General features: G+C 43.9%; 1 protein-coding gene across 1 annotated transcript in view; it reads right to left on the bottom strand.

Moving 5' to 3' along the window:
* Positions 1 to 15705, bottom strand: part of dcc (DCC netrin 1 receptor) — a 406171-nt gene that overhangs the window by 221977 nt on the left and 168489 nt on the right. The window contains exons 6-7 of the mRNA XM_085359610.1: positions 2211 to 2365; positions 568 to 688 (exon numbers count right to left, since the gene is read on the bottom strand). Of these exons, the coding sequence (XP_085215736.1) occupies positions 568 to 688; positions 2211 to 2365 (276 nt within the window). The remainder of the gene's footprint in view (positions 1 to 567; positions 689 to 2210; positions 2366 to 15705) is intronic.

The following is a 15705-nucleotide window of genomic DNA, read 5'->3' as shown; positions in this document are numbered from 1 at the left end:
AGTTAGCATAATTCATAGAGCTAAAATAAATCCATCAATAGGAAATATTTAACGTGGAAAAAATGTACCCATAAAGCAGACTGCAGAGAAACTGTTGGGCTTCAGAATATGAATTTCAGAATATTTGTCATTGCAAAATTACTGTAAGTCAACAAAAAGATTATTAATGCTTATTTACATATAAATATATATATTAATATTACTTTAACCAGGACTTCTGGTCAGGACTTTAGACCATTCCTCTGTAAACCCTAATAATGTTATAATTTATAATTATTGCTTCCCTCACATATAATTACAACTTAAATAACTCTAATCAGCGACATCTGCCAGTTAATTAGATAGACTACCACCACATGGGGGCAGAAATATGAACAAAAGTTTGAAACTGAAGAGGTAATGATAGAAATGAGGATGGCAGGTGATGACAGCTGGATGTTTAGGTTGTAACCAGCAGAGGGATATGACATGTGTAAGCTGTGTGTGTGTGTGTGTGTGTGTGTGTGTGTGTGTGTGTGTGTGTGTGTGTGTGTGTGTGTGTGTGTGTGTGTGTGTGTGTGTTCCTACCTGGCTCTCGGAGCAGCAGCTGAGCCATCGCCTGAGAGCTGCCGGCAGAGTTCTCCGCGATGCACTGATAAAATCCTTCATCTGATTTCACCAAGCCCAAAATCTGCAGGTTACTGCCGTCCTAAGACACAAGAAAGGCAACAACATGTCAGAAAATTAAGAGTCTGGCTAAGAGCTTTGTACAAGTGAAAAATATGTCAGTTACACCAAATCAAAAAGTGTGCATGAACAAAAATGTCTGCAGCAGAATATGTTGGATGACCCAGATTATTGGATTATTCAATTACAAGAGTCCATATTCTAGCTCTCTCTCTCTCTAACGCTCTCTCTAATTCTCAAATTCACTGATTTCACAGCTCCCTGCGGTTCTGTTATAACTGCATAATTTTTCACATTAAAAACATATACGGGAAAAAATGGTGTGTCTGTGCTGCTTTATTTATTTGTGTTTTTTTTAAAGATTCAGTTTATGTTTATTAAAATGCTTCTTTACTGGAAAATGGAATCACATGCATGTAGGCAAGGTGAAGACAAACTCAGCATCGGAATAAAGTGACTTTGAGTGTGGTGTGGTTGTTAGTGCCAGGTGGGCTGGTCTGAGTATTTTAGAAACTGCTGATCTGCTGGGATTCTTTCACACGCCCGTCTCTAGAGTTTATGGCATGGTCTGAAAAAGAGAAAATATCCAGCGAGCTGCAGATCTCTGGGCAAAAATGCCTTGCTGACTGAAGTCAGAGCACCGCAGCAAAACCCATCATCTGAAGGTTGCTTCCAGCAGGACAACACACCATGTCAGAATGCTCAAATCATTTCAAACTGGTTTCTTGATCATGACAGTGAGTTCTGTACTCAAACGATCTCCACAGTCACCAGATCTCAATCCAATACAGGACCTTTGGGAAGTGGTGGCATGAGAGACTTGCTTCATGGATGTGCAGTTGACAAATCTGCAGGAACTAGGTGATGCTGTCATGCTAATATGGACCAAAACCTCTGTTTCTAGCACCTTGGTAAATCTAAGAGACCAAAAATTTAAGCTTTTCTTAAGGCAAAAAACAGTACTAACAATATGTACCTAGTAAACTTGGAATACATGTGTATTACAGTTACAGTCTGTTTGCCCTTTTTTCAGATGGGTATTTTACACACAGTAACTACTGTAGGCTGGAAGCTATTGAATTAATACTGGTGAAAAGATAAAAGAGTTATAACGTGTAGTAACAGGTGACGCGTGTAAGGCTATGGTCTAAAATGTGAAACACAGGCTACTTTTTAATACTTTTATTTGCTACAGAACTCCATATGTGGTATTTCATAGCTGAGGTGGGCTTAGTTTACCTCTGTAGGTGTGTCCACATTTTTAGTAGTATTTATTTATTGTCATTGTCAAGAACAATGAAATTGCGTTTGGGGCTTCCATACAACCCAAAAAAAGAAGAAAATAATAAATACCCCTTAAAACCCAAGTGTACATATTTGTTGTATTGAAGTAACCCCAGACTGTGTGAAATAATACACAGTACCACCAAAAGTGCAAAAGTGTAGGAGCTCCGGGCCGCTGCGTCTGTGCGCGCCGCCATCTTGTACCTTGTACCGCCATTTTTCACAAGGACTGTATGTGTATACTTTTCTGAGTGACTCACCACTATCTGGAAGTAGTCACTCGGGATGACTTCCTCCCCGTTCTTCATCCAGCGGACGGTCGGCGGCGGGTTTCCTGTCACAGCACACTCCAGCTCGATGTCGGTTGACTCATAGGCGTACGTGTTGGTCGGGTAGTTGAGGAACTGAGGAGGCACTGCAGAAACATAGAGTGAAAACAGCACATATAAACACCTCTTCCTGCATGCTGGAGCATCTCTGCATCAATGCTACTGCTGCTCAGTCCGAGTGTTCACACACACCTTTACTTAGTTGCCTTTTGGGATTATGTTTCACATTAACAAGTTTCTATAACAGCCTCAGTTAATTACTGACTAATTAACAGAAATATAGCCTGAGCCATCAGCTTATTAGTAAAGCCCTAAATGTGTTTGATCTCATTAGCCTCAGTGGATCATCACACATTCATCTGCTCACAGACAGCTGCTGCTTAACTTAACATTTTCAGGTGTTAGTTGGAGGATGGCTGCAATTCTTGAGGCTTAACTAAGTGAACACAGCAGCAGATTAATGTGGTAAATTCTTAGTTTCAAATCAAACAACAGAAAACATAGCAACTAGTTAACATAGTGAAGGAGTCAGAAACAAACATTACGGTGTTTCAGTACTTCCAACAAACAGACGCGAGCATTACTACATGAATCAATACTGCGTTGAGAAAATCAATTAGAACTTTTCCTGCATTAATGTGACATTAGCATGACCCTGGGGTGAGGTTAGCTGGCATTCTTTCCTGTTTTTTTGTGGTTTTCCTTCTCCAAAACAAAGACCAAAAGCTATTATAACAAGAAATATGGCTATAGGAATCAGACAGAGTACCCGAAGCAAGCAAAAACACAGTAAACAGTCTATAGAGGCGCTAAACTCATATACCGAGAGACTGGGAGTCACTGCCAATCGTTTAACACCACAACTTAACCCTTTTAATCGTATCAGTGGTCTGGATTCTGTGGGAGAGGTTCAAGCCATTAAGATGCAAAGTGTCTGAAGCAGCTGACAGACCGAGCAGCGTTCAGGTATGAGGTCATAGCGAACTGTCTTCAGCTCACTCGATTGTAAACAGGTTTGAAGGCAGGCGAAGCGGCTGCCATGTTCCAGCTCTGTTGTCGTCTTTGAACACGCGTCAGTAGCTCATGACTGAGAACGGAGATGTGAGACAGAAGCCATTTTGAGCCTCAGCAGAGAGGAGGAAGCCTGAAGGGCCTTGTGTAGCACCGAGCGCCACGCTGACGCTGTCAGTGCTGCGAGACTACAAACACTGCGTGTCAGCAAACACACACACGGGAATGTCCTGTAACTGTCACCAGACTCACAGATATACATGATGCCACAGTATGTAAGAGCTGTTAAATGTAAAAACACAAAGAATATGGTGAAGAGCCAAGAGAGACAAAAAGACAGAAGCATGCCTTGGAAACCAGGAGACAAAAAGTAATCATTCTAACTGGCATGCCATCAAAAACATTTTTTTTTTCAAACAGTAATTTTTGCTTTGCTCCTACGCTTAGACTTGTGGTTAGAAATATAGTTTTGCTGAATTAAACCTAAAAGGTTATGAGGTAAGCAGCTGGCTGGTGCATCCTATGTTGGCACACATTTTATTTTAAAGTAAACATGTTTATTTCTGCTTTAAGTTTGGACATTTTAACAGAGGAGTCTATGGATATTGACTCACTTTTGGAAGCGGCCTCAAGTGGCCATTAGTGGAACTGCAACTTGAATAGAAAAAAGAATTTAAAAAATTGTGAGAAGAAGAGTTGGAAATCAAGAAAATAAAATAAAAGGTGAGAATGAATAGAGGGAAGTAAAAAAAGACTAAAGGTTGAATGAACAAAGCAAGAGAACAGAAAAGGAAGAAAGTTAGCAGAGGTAGAGCTCTGTATGTGCCTCCGATAGACACATCATTATCTGGAGGTGTAACTTTATCACTGCAGTAATGCTCTAATTAAGAGGTAACGATTTCCTTTAAAGTGTGAGCGGCTGCCTCTTCACCACACCGACAAACTACACACTCAGGTACATACGACACAGATCACAACACGGCTTCCAAGAATTAGTCTAAGTAACTAAACACAGGAGACACAGGAGACACAGGAGAACACGTCTAAAGCAATCAGCTTCCTCTTCAGTTCAGTGCTGAGGTCACAGTTCAAGTGGGTTTAGCAGCTCCAGAGAAACTTTGTATTACAGCGAGTGATAGAACACACAACTTTTTATTTGCAAATACAAAGTTAATTGAGTTTTTAAGACCACAATATCCTGCTTACTCCATCTTAAGAATAACAAGTTTGCTCTGGTTTTGTCAGCTGTGCCTGTCAGAGCTTGTGTCTAATTATCCAGTACTATTGTTTAACCTGGGTCTGAATGAATTTCAGAGGTATGAATTGTTTCAGCTGCACTAGTTAAGTCATAACATGTCACTTCATGAGAATGTTTAGCCAATTAGAGAGAATTCTTCATTAGACAGTCTTGATTATCATTTTGTCTGACAAAGTGAAAAAATAACAGTTAATGTAAGATCCAGAGTTATTCGTTTATTATCAGTTTTCTAATATTTTGTTTGGTTTTTTGCATTTATGTTCTTTAAAAAAATCTGTTTAGTTTCAGTTGGTTTGTTGAGTTGTTTTATTGCTCAAAATCATTTAGTTTGTGATATTGTTGAGAAGTTCAATATCAAAATACAACAGTACAAATACATTTTAACACAGAGACAGTTTCGGGCAGGCAATGGCGGACATGCGGTATTTCGCACTGACATCTACTCCAATGTTACAAACAGCTGATCGGATCGGCAAAGCGTGTTTCTGGAATATTATGTTTTTGTTGCTGCAAGTGCTTTTTATGCCGTTTTTGCAAAGCTATATGTGGAAGGAAACTGTGACCTAGGACAAGCTGATGGCATAAGATGTAAGTACAACTCCTCTGGTTTCATATGCAAAAAAAATGATTGCGCTAGCTTACGTGGTTGCAGTGCTACCGGGATTTAAAAATAGTTGCACAAAACGGAGCGTGCCCGCTCCGACCGGCTTTAAAGGGTTAATGACAGCATTGGTTAGATCTCAGCAATCATCATTGCGGGATATTTATGCCTGTGTAGTGTTATGTGCTTGGGTACCATAATATTCACCTGCAAACAGTTAATATTTGGACATGTAAAACAAACAAACAAACAAAACACTCCATACTGTATATTTTTTTTAAGTTCACATTCCCCAGTGGAGATCAGAAAACAATTCAAATATTCAGCAACATAGAAAGTGAAATGTGTAAACAGTATTTTATGGCTAATGCCTTACCCGGTGTTGTGATTTGACCTTCAGAATAAGTCGATCTTCACTTTCCCCTCTACCCCCAACTAGTTATGGCAGATGGCTGCCCCCTCCCCTGTCCATAAATGGCTCCTCATAACGAGTATAAAAGATAGGTGTAGCCAACACAACATCGCTGGTTGGTTGGTGAAGTCTTATTTTGAGGCTTTTAGCTGAACATGGTGATTGACAAGTCATTAGCCAATGAACATACCCTGGATAATCTTTCTTTCTGAATTTAATAATGACCATAATTTACAAAATGGCCTTCATGTTTAATTCATTTTGACCTGAAACTAGTGGTTGAGCCCTCAATAATCAGAAGTCTTTACTGAGGTCACAGAGAGAGCAAACTGAAGGCTGTTTTCCAGAAGCTACATCTATTCCTTACAATGTCTATGACTCCGTCAGAAATCTATTCTTATTAAATTATTCCTACCCACCACATCTGAATTTTTGCTTATGGTGAATGTCAGGTCGTTGGGTTTTCAGTAAAATAATGTAGGGTCTTTTCCTTACGATATAAGACATTTGTTTAGAGATATATCTTGTTTAATACTCTTCCAACCAACTCATGTCCTGTGTCTGCAATTTACCTGCTATGACATTTTATACTTTAGTTATATTTACTAAGCAACATATATATAAAAGTTTCAGTCAAAACTAAAATATTTGTAAAAAATATTAATATAACTAAGAACTAAAACATACAGAAGTGCTCACAAATCCAGAGTCCATAAAGGCTAAAAATACAAGACCAGCATTGTTATAGTCTATTAGGTAAAATGCAGTTTGTGTCTCTGTCTTGTATTGTGTTGTGTTGTTAGTATCAATCGATCAGCACAGCTGAATCTCCAGAGTGTTTCCCATCATTACCTTACCTCCCATGTGACATGCAAACAGCATCAGCTCTGGTTAGCCAATTATTTTTTTAAATGGTGTAAAAAAAATCCCAGATGGGCACATCTATTTGATTGGATAAACAAAGCTAGGACACGTGGAACTAAGTTTTGAAAACTGACTTCACTCTGGAAGACTTCTTTCAAAAGTAGCCTTAAATCCATTTTATTCTGAAGGTTGACTCTATAGTTTTGTAAGAGGAAGTGAAGAACAAGTAGTGGAAATGATCATGTCATTTTATTCTTTTTTTTTTTGGGGGGGGGGGGGTATAAATCAGCGGCCAAAGAATGGCAAAGTGTTAAAAAGAATCCTTCCTATAACTCACAGTAGTAATGGGATTTCCAGCCAGGACAGCCCTACAATGTCCAGAGCCTTCAGGAACTCGGGGCGGACCTCATCCAGACCAGAGGCTCTGCCACCAAGGAGTTGTTTAACTGCCTCAGTGACCTCGCCCCCGGAAGTTGGCGGTCATCCCCCTCATCCCCAGATTCTGCTTCCTCCTCAGAAGACGTGTCAGTGGGATTAAGGAGGTCCTCGAAGTATTCCTTCCACCGTCTGACAATTTTCTCAGTCAAAGTCAGCAGCGCTCTGCCAGCACTATACACAGTGCAGGTAGAGCACCGCTTACCCCTCCTGAGATGCCTGACGGTTTGCCAGAATCTCTTCGAGGCAGTCCGAAAGTCTTTTTCCATGGCCTCTCCGAACTCCTCCCACACCCGAGTTTTTGCTTCAGCCACTGCCCGAGCCGCATTCCGCTTGGCCTGTCGATACCTGTCGGCTGCCTCCGGAGTCCCACAGGCTAACCAAGCACGATAGGACTCCTTCTTCAGCCTGGTGGCTCCACCATTTGGTTCTGGGATTACCACCACGGCAGGCACCAACCACCTTGCGGCCGCAGCTCAATGCAGCAGCTTCGGCAATGGAGATGCTGAACATGGTCCATTCGGACTCAATGTCCCCAGTCTCCCTCGAAATGCCGTTGAAGCTCTGGGTGTGCGTTGAAGATCTTGCGAACTGGGGCCTCTGCTAGACGTTGCCAGCACACCCTCACTACGTGTTTAGGTGCACCGGGTCTGTCCAGCATCCTCCCCCGCCACCTGATCCAACACACCACCAGGTGGTGATCAGTTGACAGCGCAGCCCCTCTCTTTATCCTAGTGTACAGAACATATGGTCGCAGGTCTGGTGATACAATAACAAAATCGATTATCGACCTGCGGCCTAGAGCTTCCTGGTGCCACGTGCACTTATGGACACTCTTATGTTCGAACAAGGTGTTCATTATGGCCAAACTGTGATTTGCACAGAAGTCCAATAACAAAACACCGCTCGGGTTCAGATCAGGGAGGCCGTTCCTCCCAATCACGCCCATCCAGGTCTCGCTGTTGTTACCCACGTAAGCATTGAAGTCTTCCAGTGGGACAACAGAGTCTCCAGGTGGAGAACCTTCCAGCACCCCACCCAGGGACTCTAAGAAGGCTGGGTACTCTGAACTGCCACTCAGCGCATAAGTGCAGATGACAGTCAGGACCCATTCCCTGACCCTAAGGCGCAGGGAACAAACCCTCTCATCCACCGGGAAGAACCCCAACATACCGACAGCAAGCCGAGGGGATATTAGAATACCCACCCCAGCCCGCCGCCTCTCACCAGGGGCAACTCCAGACTGAGACAGAGTCCAGCCCCTCTCCAGGAGACTGGTTCCAGAGCCCAAGCCATGCGTAGAGGTGAGCCTGACTATATCTAGCCGATACCTCTCAACCTCATGCAGTAACTCAGGCTCTTTCCCCACCAGAGAGGTGACATTCCATGTCCCAATTGCCAGTCTTGGTATCCGGGGGTCAGTCAGCCAGGGGCTCCGCTCCTGACCACCGCCCGGCACACAATGCACCCCACCCCTACAGCGCCTCCTGTGGGTGGTGGGCCTGCGGGAGGATGGGCCCATGTCCCCTTTTCGGGCTGGGCCCCATGGACTAAGGCCTGGCCACTAGATGCTCGCCCTCGGGCACCCTCCCCTGGCCTGGCTCCAGGGCGAGGCCCCGGTAACCTGTTCCCTCAATGTTTTCCTCATAAGAGTCTTCTGAATCGCTCTTTGTCTGGTCCCTCACCAGGACCAATTTGCCATGGGAGACCCTACCAGGGGGCAAAAGCCCGCAGACAACATAGCCCCTGAGATCCCTGGGGCACACAAAGCCCTCCACCACGATAAGGTAGCAATTCACGGAGAGGCAATTAAATATAAATATGAAAAAATATGAAAACAAAAAGAAGATTCACATTCTCTGTCATATGGGGCTGCATGAATAAAGTTTCTGAATCCTTTATCATCCGCAACTGAAAATAGTTGTGGATGATTACTATACTTTTCTAAAGTGACGTTGTTGTCCCTGGCTCTCTGTCTCTTTCCCTCCGGCTCTGTTCCTGTGCTACAGTGAATGTAACTATGGCCCCTCCCCCCTCTTCCCAGCGCAAAGCAAAGGCTAGCGTGTGGAGTGAAGTGAAAAAAAGTGCAAGAGAGGGTGAGAGAAAGGAAAAAAAACCCACGGCTCGCGTCATTCACTTCAAAGAGTTGGCTCTAAGACCCGTTTTGTTCGCGACCGACACATCACTAATTCACAGAATATGCAAAAGGTTTCCCACCTTTTACATGCAATCCCGTTTTGTAAATACCGACAGTCCTTTTTTTAAATGCAAACACCAAATGTGGTAAATTTGTCCCTAAAATAGCAGGATGCAGACTTCAGTTTAACCTTCATGCTGTTTTCGCCAGAGCTACTTGTGTTTCTGCCAATGAGGCCGAAACACAGCTACTTTTGTTTGCTCCCTCATTGTGGAGGGATCCACATTTTTAATTTGGCACAGTATTTTTTTTTCTCCCTGGGGATGAGTTTGTGTCTTCTCCTGCGCTCAAAGTGGAGATCTCCTGTGTATAAGGCAAATGTCTTAACAACTACACCGTGAAGGCACACTCTTTAGATAATGATATTTTACGTTCAGGGTTGTAGGATAACAGCATGTTCTTCTATTTTTGACCCCTTGAGAACACCATACGTTACATGTACAAAATATAGGGGGACACGTAAGATTGTACCTGACAAGCTCAACGATTCTCAGGTGTGTTTTCATGTGTTTGGTGTCTGCTTGTAGTGTCTTCGTTCAGAAAAGACAAAAAAATATATAAAAAGTTTTCCTTAAACAAACTAAGAAAAAAAAGAATCGACTAAAGAATAAATGTTGTCCGTTTCTTCCTCTTCAGCAATCTCCCTCGTTACAGTCGAAGCTCACTGGCTGATTACCCAGCAGCCTTTGTTCTGTTTGGGGAAGTCCCTGAGCGTCCATCGATTGTTTGGATGCTGCAAGTTTAGCACTGATTACCTGGTCATCTAAGGAGAGGTTTATACAAAAGTGTGTGTGCGCTTCCTGGCACCTATTTTTCCTTTTTTTTCATTCTTTTAATAATGCGAACAACAGCAGGCAGGGCGGTGTATTAATGTGATTTCCTGCTGGAGGAGCGGTCATTCATATGGTAATGGAATGCATCAACAACTAGCTGACCCTCTCCCACCCCAGCCAGACACAACAAGTCTGACTCCACCTCGTCTGGGTAAACATGGATTATCATTTCCCATCATATCATAGAGAAAAGTTAATGCAAAGCCACAAAACAAAGAGAATCTGAAACAATACGACTGTTATGTGCTGTTGTGATCTTTTTATCATCTGCCTCATACACAGCATCAGCGATGCTGTCCCTCCATAGCTGCACCTGATAACTTCCACTCAGCATTCAAATGGAAATCAGCACCATCATTCATTTCAGTGAACATCTGCTGTGTGTGTGCTATCATCATGATAGCATCCAGTGAAGGGCACTCACACACATCTATAGCTTTAGACACACGCACGCACACACACACACACACACACACAGTTGAATTCTGAGCAGACACTCGTTAGCGGGCTCTTTCAATCTGCACTTAACTACCAATTATTAGTCATTAAGTTTATCCATGGAGGCTCAAACACCCCCACACACACCTTATCATCCACTCTGCGCGCATGATGCCTCAAAGAGTTAATGGGCTGTAAAGCCACTATCATTGAAGAGTGAAGGGCTAACATGGCTGCTGCTGCTGGATGTTGAGCCCATTTTGCATATCATTTTCATCCACCACTGCTGACCTTAATTTTAAGTGATGTAAATGTATTGTCCATAATGTGGGGACATTTAAAGGGAAACTGCAGCAATTTAGTGAAAGACTTCTGTAAAGTTGGGGTGACAGATAAAAAAAAATACTGACACATCAGCCTCTGCAGTAGTAGTTTCTAGTGACAGACCGTACAGGAATGCTAGACACAGTCACCATGACGTTACCCACTGGTTAGCGAAGTCCCACTGTAAAACTTCAAGCCTTTACCTTTAGAGAGTATTGCAGCTGTGAGTGTGGGGTGGATGTAACTGTGAAACTGAGGAACATGGCACTCATACTGGCTAATGACAAGTCCTTCAGCTTTATTTATGTTCTGTGTTGAATCTATGTACAGGGAACATGGCTTACATGAGGGGCCATGAATTGAATTTTAGCTAAAAATATTTACTCAGTAATTTTATAGTCCATTGATTAGAACAGACAACCTAAGCGGAGTTGCATGCTAGGAAATGTATTACTTATACTCTTTAAATATATATATATATATATATATGTGTGTGTATATTCCCGGGTGTCTGGCCCATTGCTACGGGCCATTCGATCCCTATACAACCGTTGCAAGAGCTTGGTTCGCATTGCCGGCAATAAGTCGGACTCGTTCCCGGTGGGTGATGGGCTTCGCCAGGGCTGCCCTTTGTCTCCGGTTCTGTTCATAATTTTTATGGACAGGATTTCTAGGCGCAGCCAAGTGGCGGAGGGCTTTCGCTTTGGTGGCCTCAGAATCTCATCTCTGATTTTTGCAGATGATGTGGTTCTGTTGGCTTCATCGGGTGAAGGCCTCCAGCTCGCACTGGAACGGTTCGCAGCCGAGTGTGAAGCAGCGGGAATGAGGATCAGCACCTCCAAATCTGAGGCCATGGTTCTCAGCTGGAAAAGGGTGGAGTGCCCACTCCGGGTCGGGGATGAGTTCCTGCCCCAAGTGGAGGAGTTCAAGTATCTCGGGGTCTTGTTCGCGAGTGATGGGAGAAGGGAGCCGGAGATCGACAGACGGATTGGGGCTGCAGCTGCAGTAATGCGGACGTTGCACCGGTCCGTCGTGGTGAAGAGGGAGCTGAGTGTAAAAGCGAAGCTCTCAATTTACCGGTCGATCTACGTCCCTACCCTCACCTATGGCCACGAGCTGTGGGTAGTGACCGAAAGAACGAGATCGCGGATACAAGCGGCGGAAATGAGCTTCCTCCGAAGGGTGGCTGGCCTCTCCCTTAGAGATAGGGTGAGAAGTTCGGCCATCCGGGAGGGGCTCAGAGTAGAGCAGCTGCTGCTCCACATCGAAAGGAGCCAGCTGAGGTGGTTCGGGCATCTGACAAGGATGCCCCCTGGGCGCCTCCTGGGTGAGGTGTTCCAGGCATGTCCCACCGGGAGGAGGCCCCGGGGCAGACCCAGGACACGCTGGAGAGATTATATCTCTCGGCTGGCCTGGGAACGCCTTGGTATTCCCCCGGACAAGCTGGAGGAGGTGGCTGGGGAGAGGGAGGTCTGGGCCTCTTTGCTTAGGCTGCTGCCCCCGCGACCCGACCCCAGACAAAGCGGATGACGATGGATGGATGGATGGATATATGGATATATATATATATATATATATATATATATATATATATATATATATATATATATATATATATATATCCATAGGTCCGTCATCCTATTCATCCCATCATGGAAGGACAGGCCCCTGCACGGTATGTACCACCGGCAGATAGAGGAGGTGGCTGATATCCAGAAATCCTACCAGTGGCTGGACAAAGCTGGACTGAAAGACAGCACAGAGGCACTAATCATGGCAGCACAAGAACAAGCTCTGAGTACAAGATCCATAGAGGCTGGGGTCTATCACACCAGGCAAGACCCCAGGTGCAGGCTGTGTAAAGATGCCCCAGAGACAATCCAGCACATAACAGCAGGGTGCAAGATGCTAGCAGGCAAGGCATACATGGAACGCCATAACCAAGTGGCCGGCATAGTGTACAGGAACATCTGTGCCGAGTATAACCTGGAAGTCCCGAGGTCAAAGTGGGAGATGCCCCCAAGGGTGGTGGAGAATGACCGAGCTAAGATCCTGTGGGACTTCCAGATACAGAAGGACAAAATGGTGGTGGCTAACCAACCGGACATAGTGGTGGTAGACAAACAGAAGAAGACGGCCGTAGTGATCGATGTAGCGGTTCCGAATGACAGCAATATCAGGAAGAAGGAACACGAGAAGCTGGAGAAATACCAAGGGCTCAGAGAAGAGCTCGAGAGGATGTGGAGGGTGAAGGTAATGGTGGTCCCCGTGGTAATCGGAGCACTAGGTGCGGTGACTCCCAAGCTAGGCGAGTGGCTCCAGCAGATCCCGGGAATAACATCGGAGATCTCTGTCCAGAAGAGCGCAGTCCTGGGAACAGCTAAGATACTGCGCAGGACCCTCAAGCTCCCAGGCCTCTGGTAGAGGACCCGAGCTTGAAGGATAAACCGCCCGCAGAGGCGTGCTGGGTGTTATATATATATATATACACACACACACATATTGTTAAACATTCTTAAACACATTATTATGTGTGTGTGTGTGTGTGTGGGTGTGTGTGTGTGTGAGACGTATAGAGAGAAGCTAGTCCATTGGAAATAAATGTTGAACGATGATATCTGTAAATGACTTTGCCTGTTATATAGCGACCAATCCAGTCAGTCTGTGAGGATCTGAGGTTAATGGGCTCTTTGGTTTTACACTCATAGATACTACAGCACCTATGTTATGTTATGTTACTTTAGTGAGGCTGAATCTCTTTCGGGCTTCTGTCAGCCTAACTGAAGAAAACTGAGTGAGTGTAACCTTGTGTTGTCCTTGGGCCAAAAATGGTCCCTAGGTGAATGTTCAAACAAGTATATGGGAATCCCGAGCATAAATTTAGATACACGTGTGTTCCCTGGACCTCTGGCTGTAGTTGCTGTCCATGGTGCTGATCATATAATATTAATAATATATTATTTTCAGCCTTACACACTGTTCTCTCAAAAATCTCAAAAAGAAATCTCGTTGTATAGAAGTCATCAGAAACGAGCCCTAGTTCTCTCTTGATTTGTGATTTATGCGCAGGGCTTGCAAAATCGCTAGCCCGACGTCCCGGGGCTAGCGATTTTTCCAGTCGGGCTACCAAAATCTCTCTGCCCTGCCCGTCGGGCTATTGTAGGAAGGAAAAATATATTGTGGCGAGCTCAGACAAGGAGGAGACGGAGGTATCGTTTGGTCTTGCTTCCCGTGAGCTAGCCAGGGAGCACAGCCGTTTATTGACATCTGCAGAAGAACACTGCCGCTAGCTAACTGCTCAGCGCGGCAACCGCACAGCAATAACAACACCACACAGGGCGCCCTCTGACCCCGGAAGGACACACCGTCGCAGCGAGAGGGCATCACCCGTCACCATGGCAACATACACAAAACGTAACTGTACAAACAGAACCCCGAACAGCCCTGACCCGCTACAATGTCAATGCTTTTGCATTCTTTCGGAAATGTAGCTGGGTAATTATGTCATTGGCATCGATGAGCCACTGTCAATATGTGACATATTGAAATCACGTTTGAATTTGCGCTTGTTTTTTGCTTTCACTTTGCAATCGCTCGAACTGTGTATAGAGAGCGACAGCACTGATTGGTGAGTGATGATAATTTGCGCACCAATTCCTCTGACATCGTCTTATCAATCGTTAGCTTACTATGCAAACATGACAAGTGAAATCTCCCGCAGCAAGCTTAAACATATGAGAGGTTGATCGCGCAGAGAATCGCTGACCGTTATGTGTGTGTGTGTAAAAGCAGCAGGATATATATTTTAGTTCTGCTGAGCCAAATAAGACAGGTCAGGGTGAAGAAGTGACAGCCAAAGAAAAGCTTACCACAAAACGGAAAAGTTAGGACAAATCAGACTATAAGGCAAAAAGAAAGTGCAGCTTTATGGTTTCATGGACAAAATAATTTCTGTGGCTGCAATATGACGAGCTATATAACCGGGGCTGCAGATAAGTGGTCCGCAGGTGCGCATTCGCTGTCAAAATAAAAAAAAATGCGCACAAGATATGAAGTTGCAACGCGTGTTTGCATACATAAGATTTTCTGGAGGAGGACAGACATTTGTTTAGAACTCTTAAAGATGTCGAAGAAGCTCCTTTAAGCAATTACTTTGGTGTTCCTCCACCTCCAGACAAATGTCAGAAGGAGTCCGAACCACAAAAGAAGCGCGTATTCTCGGAAAAGTGGTTGCAGGAGGTGAGCTGGCTTCAAACAAATGATGAACGCACAGAGATGTGGTGCGGAATGTGCCGTGAAAATCCCACTCTAGCGGACAAAAACAGTGCTTTTTATATGGACGCAAACGCGCGTTGCAACTTCTTATCTGGTGCGCGTCTTTTATTTTGACAGCGAATGCGCACATGCGGACCACTTATGTGCACCCGTGTAAATAACATAATGTTCTGCCGGGTGTGTTGTTGGTTTTCTCTCGATTTCTGAGTCGATAAGCGCCTTTGTTACTGGGACCAGTTAATTTAAGAAAGGCCCCCATTAGAACCCATGAGAAATGCAAGAAACGTATTATTGCTCAGTCTGCAATATCTTTCCCAGAACAAACACCAATTGCAAATAACATACTAAAAATAAACCTGAAAAATCTGTTTAGAACAGCGTACTATGTTGCAAAGAGTGAACTACCACTGGAAAAATTTAGCAGTCTTTGCAAACTTTAAAAAGCAAATGGCCTAGATCTTGGTTCCACTTGTCTCTTACCCGTGACTTCAGTGGAAATTTCAAATTCAGGATCTGACACAGACTGATTCATGTCCTACACAGTTCTTACAAGTTCATAGAAATTTCTGTTCAATTAGAACCAAGTATTTGAGTTGATGATTGTAATTTTTATACAATGTTGTAATTTGTTTTTCAACAATTTTTTGATTAATGTTTTGTTTCCTTTACAATATTATACTTTAATGTATAATATTGTAAAGGAAACAAAACATCAATCAAAAAATTGCTCTCTTTTTTATTCGGGCTACTTAAATTTATTTTGGGCTACCAAAAACTG

The sequence above is a fragment of the Diplotaxodon limnothrissa genome, linkage group LG7, assembly GCF_057381915.1.
Source record: "Diplotaxodon limnothrissa isolate DT_005_m linkage group LG7, D_limnothrissa_male_GT1.1, whole genome shotgun sequence".
In the NCBI taxonomy this organism is placed as follows: Eukaryota; Metazoa; Chordata; class Actinopteri; order Cichliformes; family Cichlidae; genus Diplotaxodon; species Diplotaxodon limnothrissa.
Note: the sequence above shows the minus strand (reverse complement) of the source record. Positions and strands in the feature narration are given on the sequence as shown.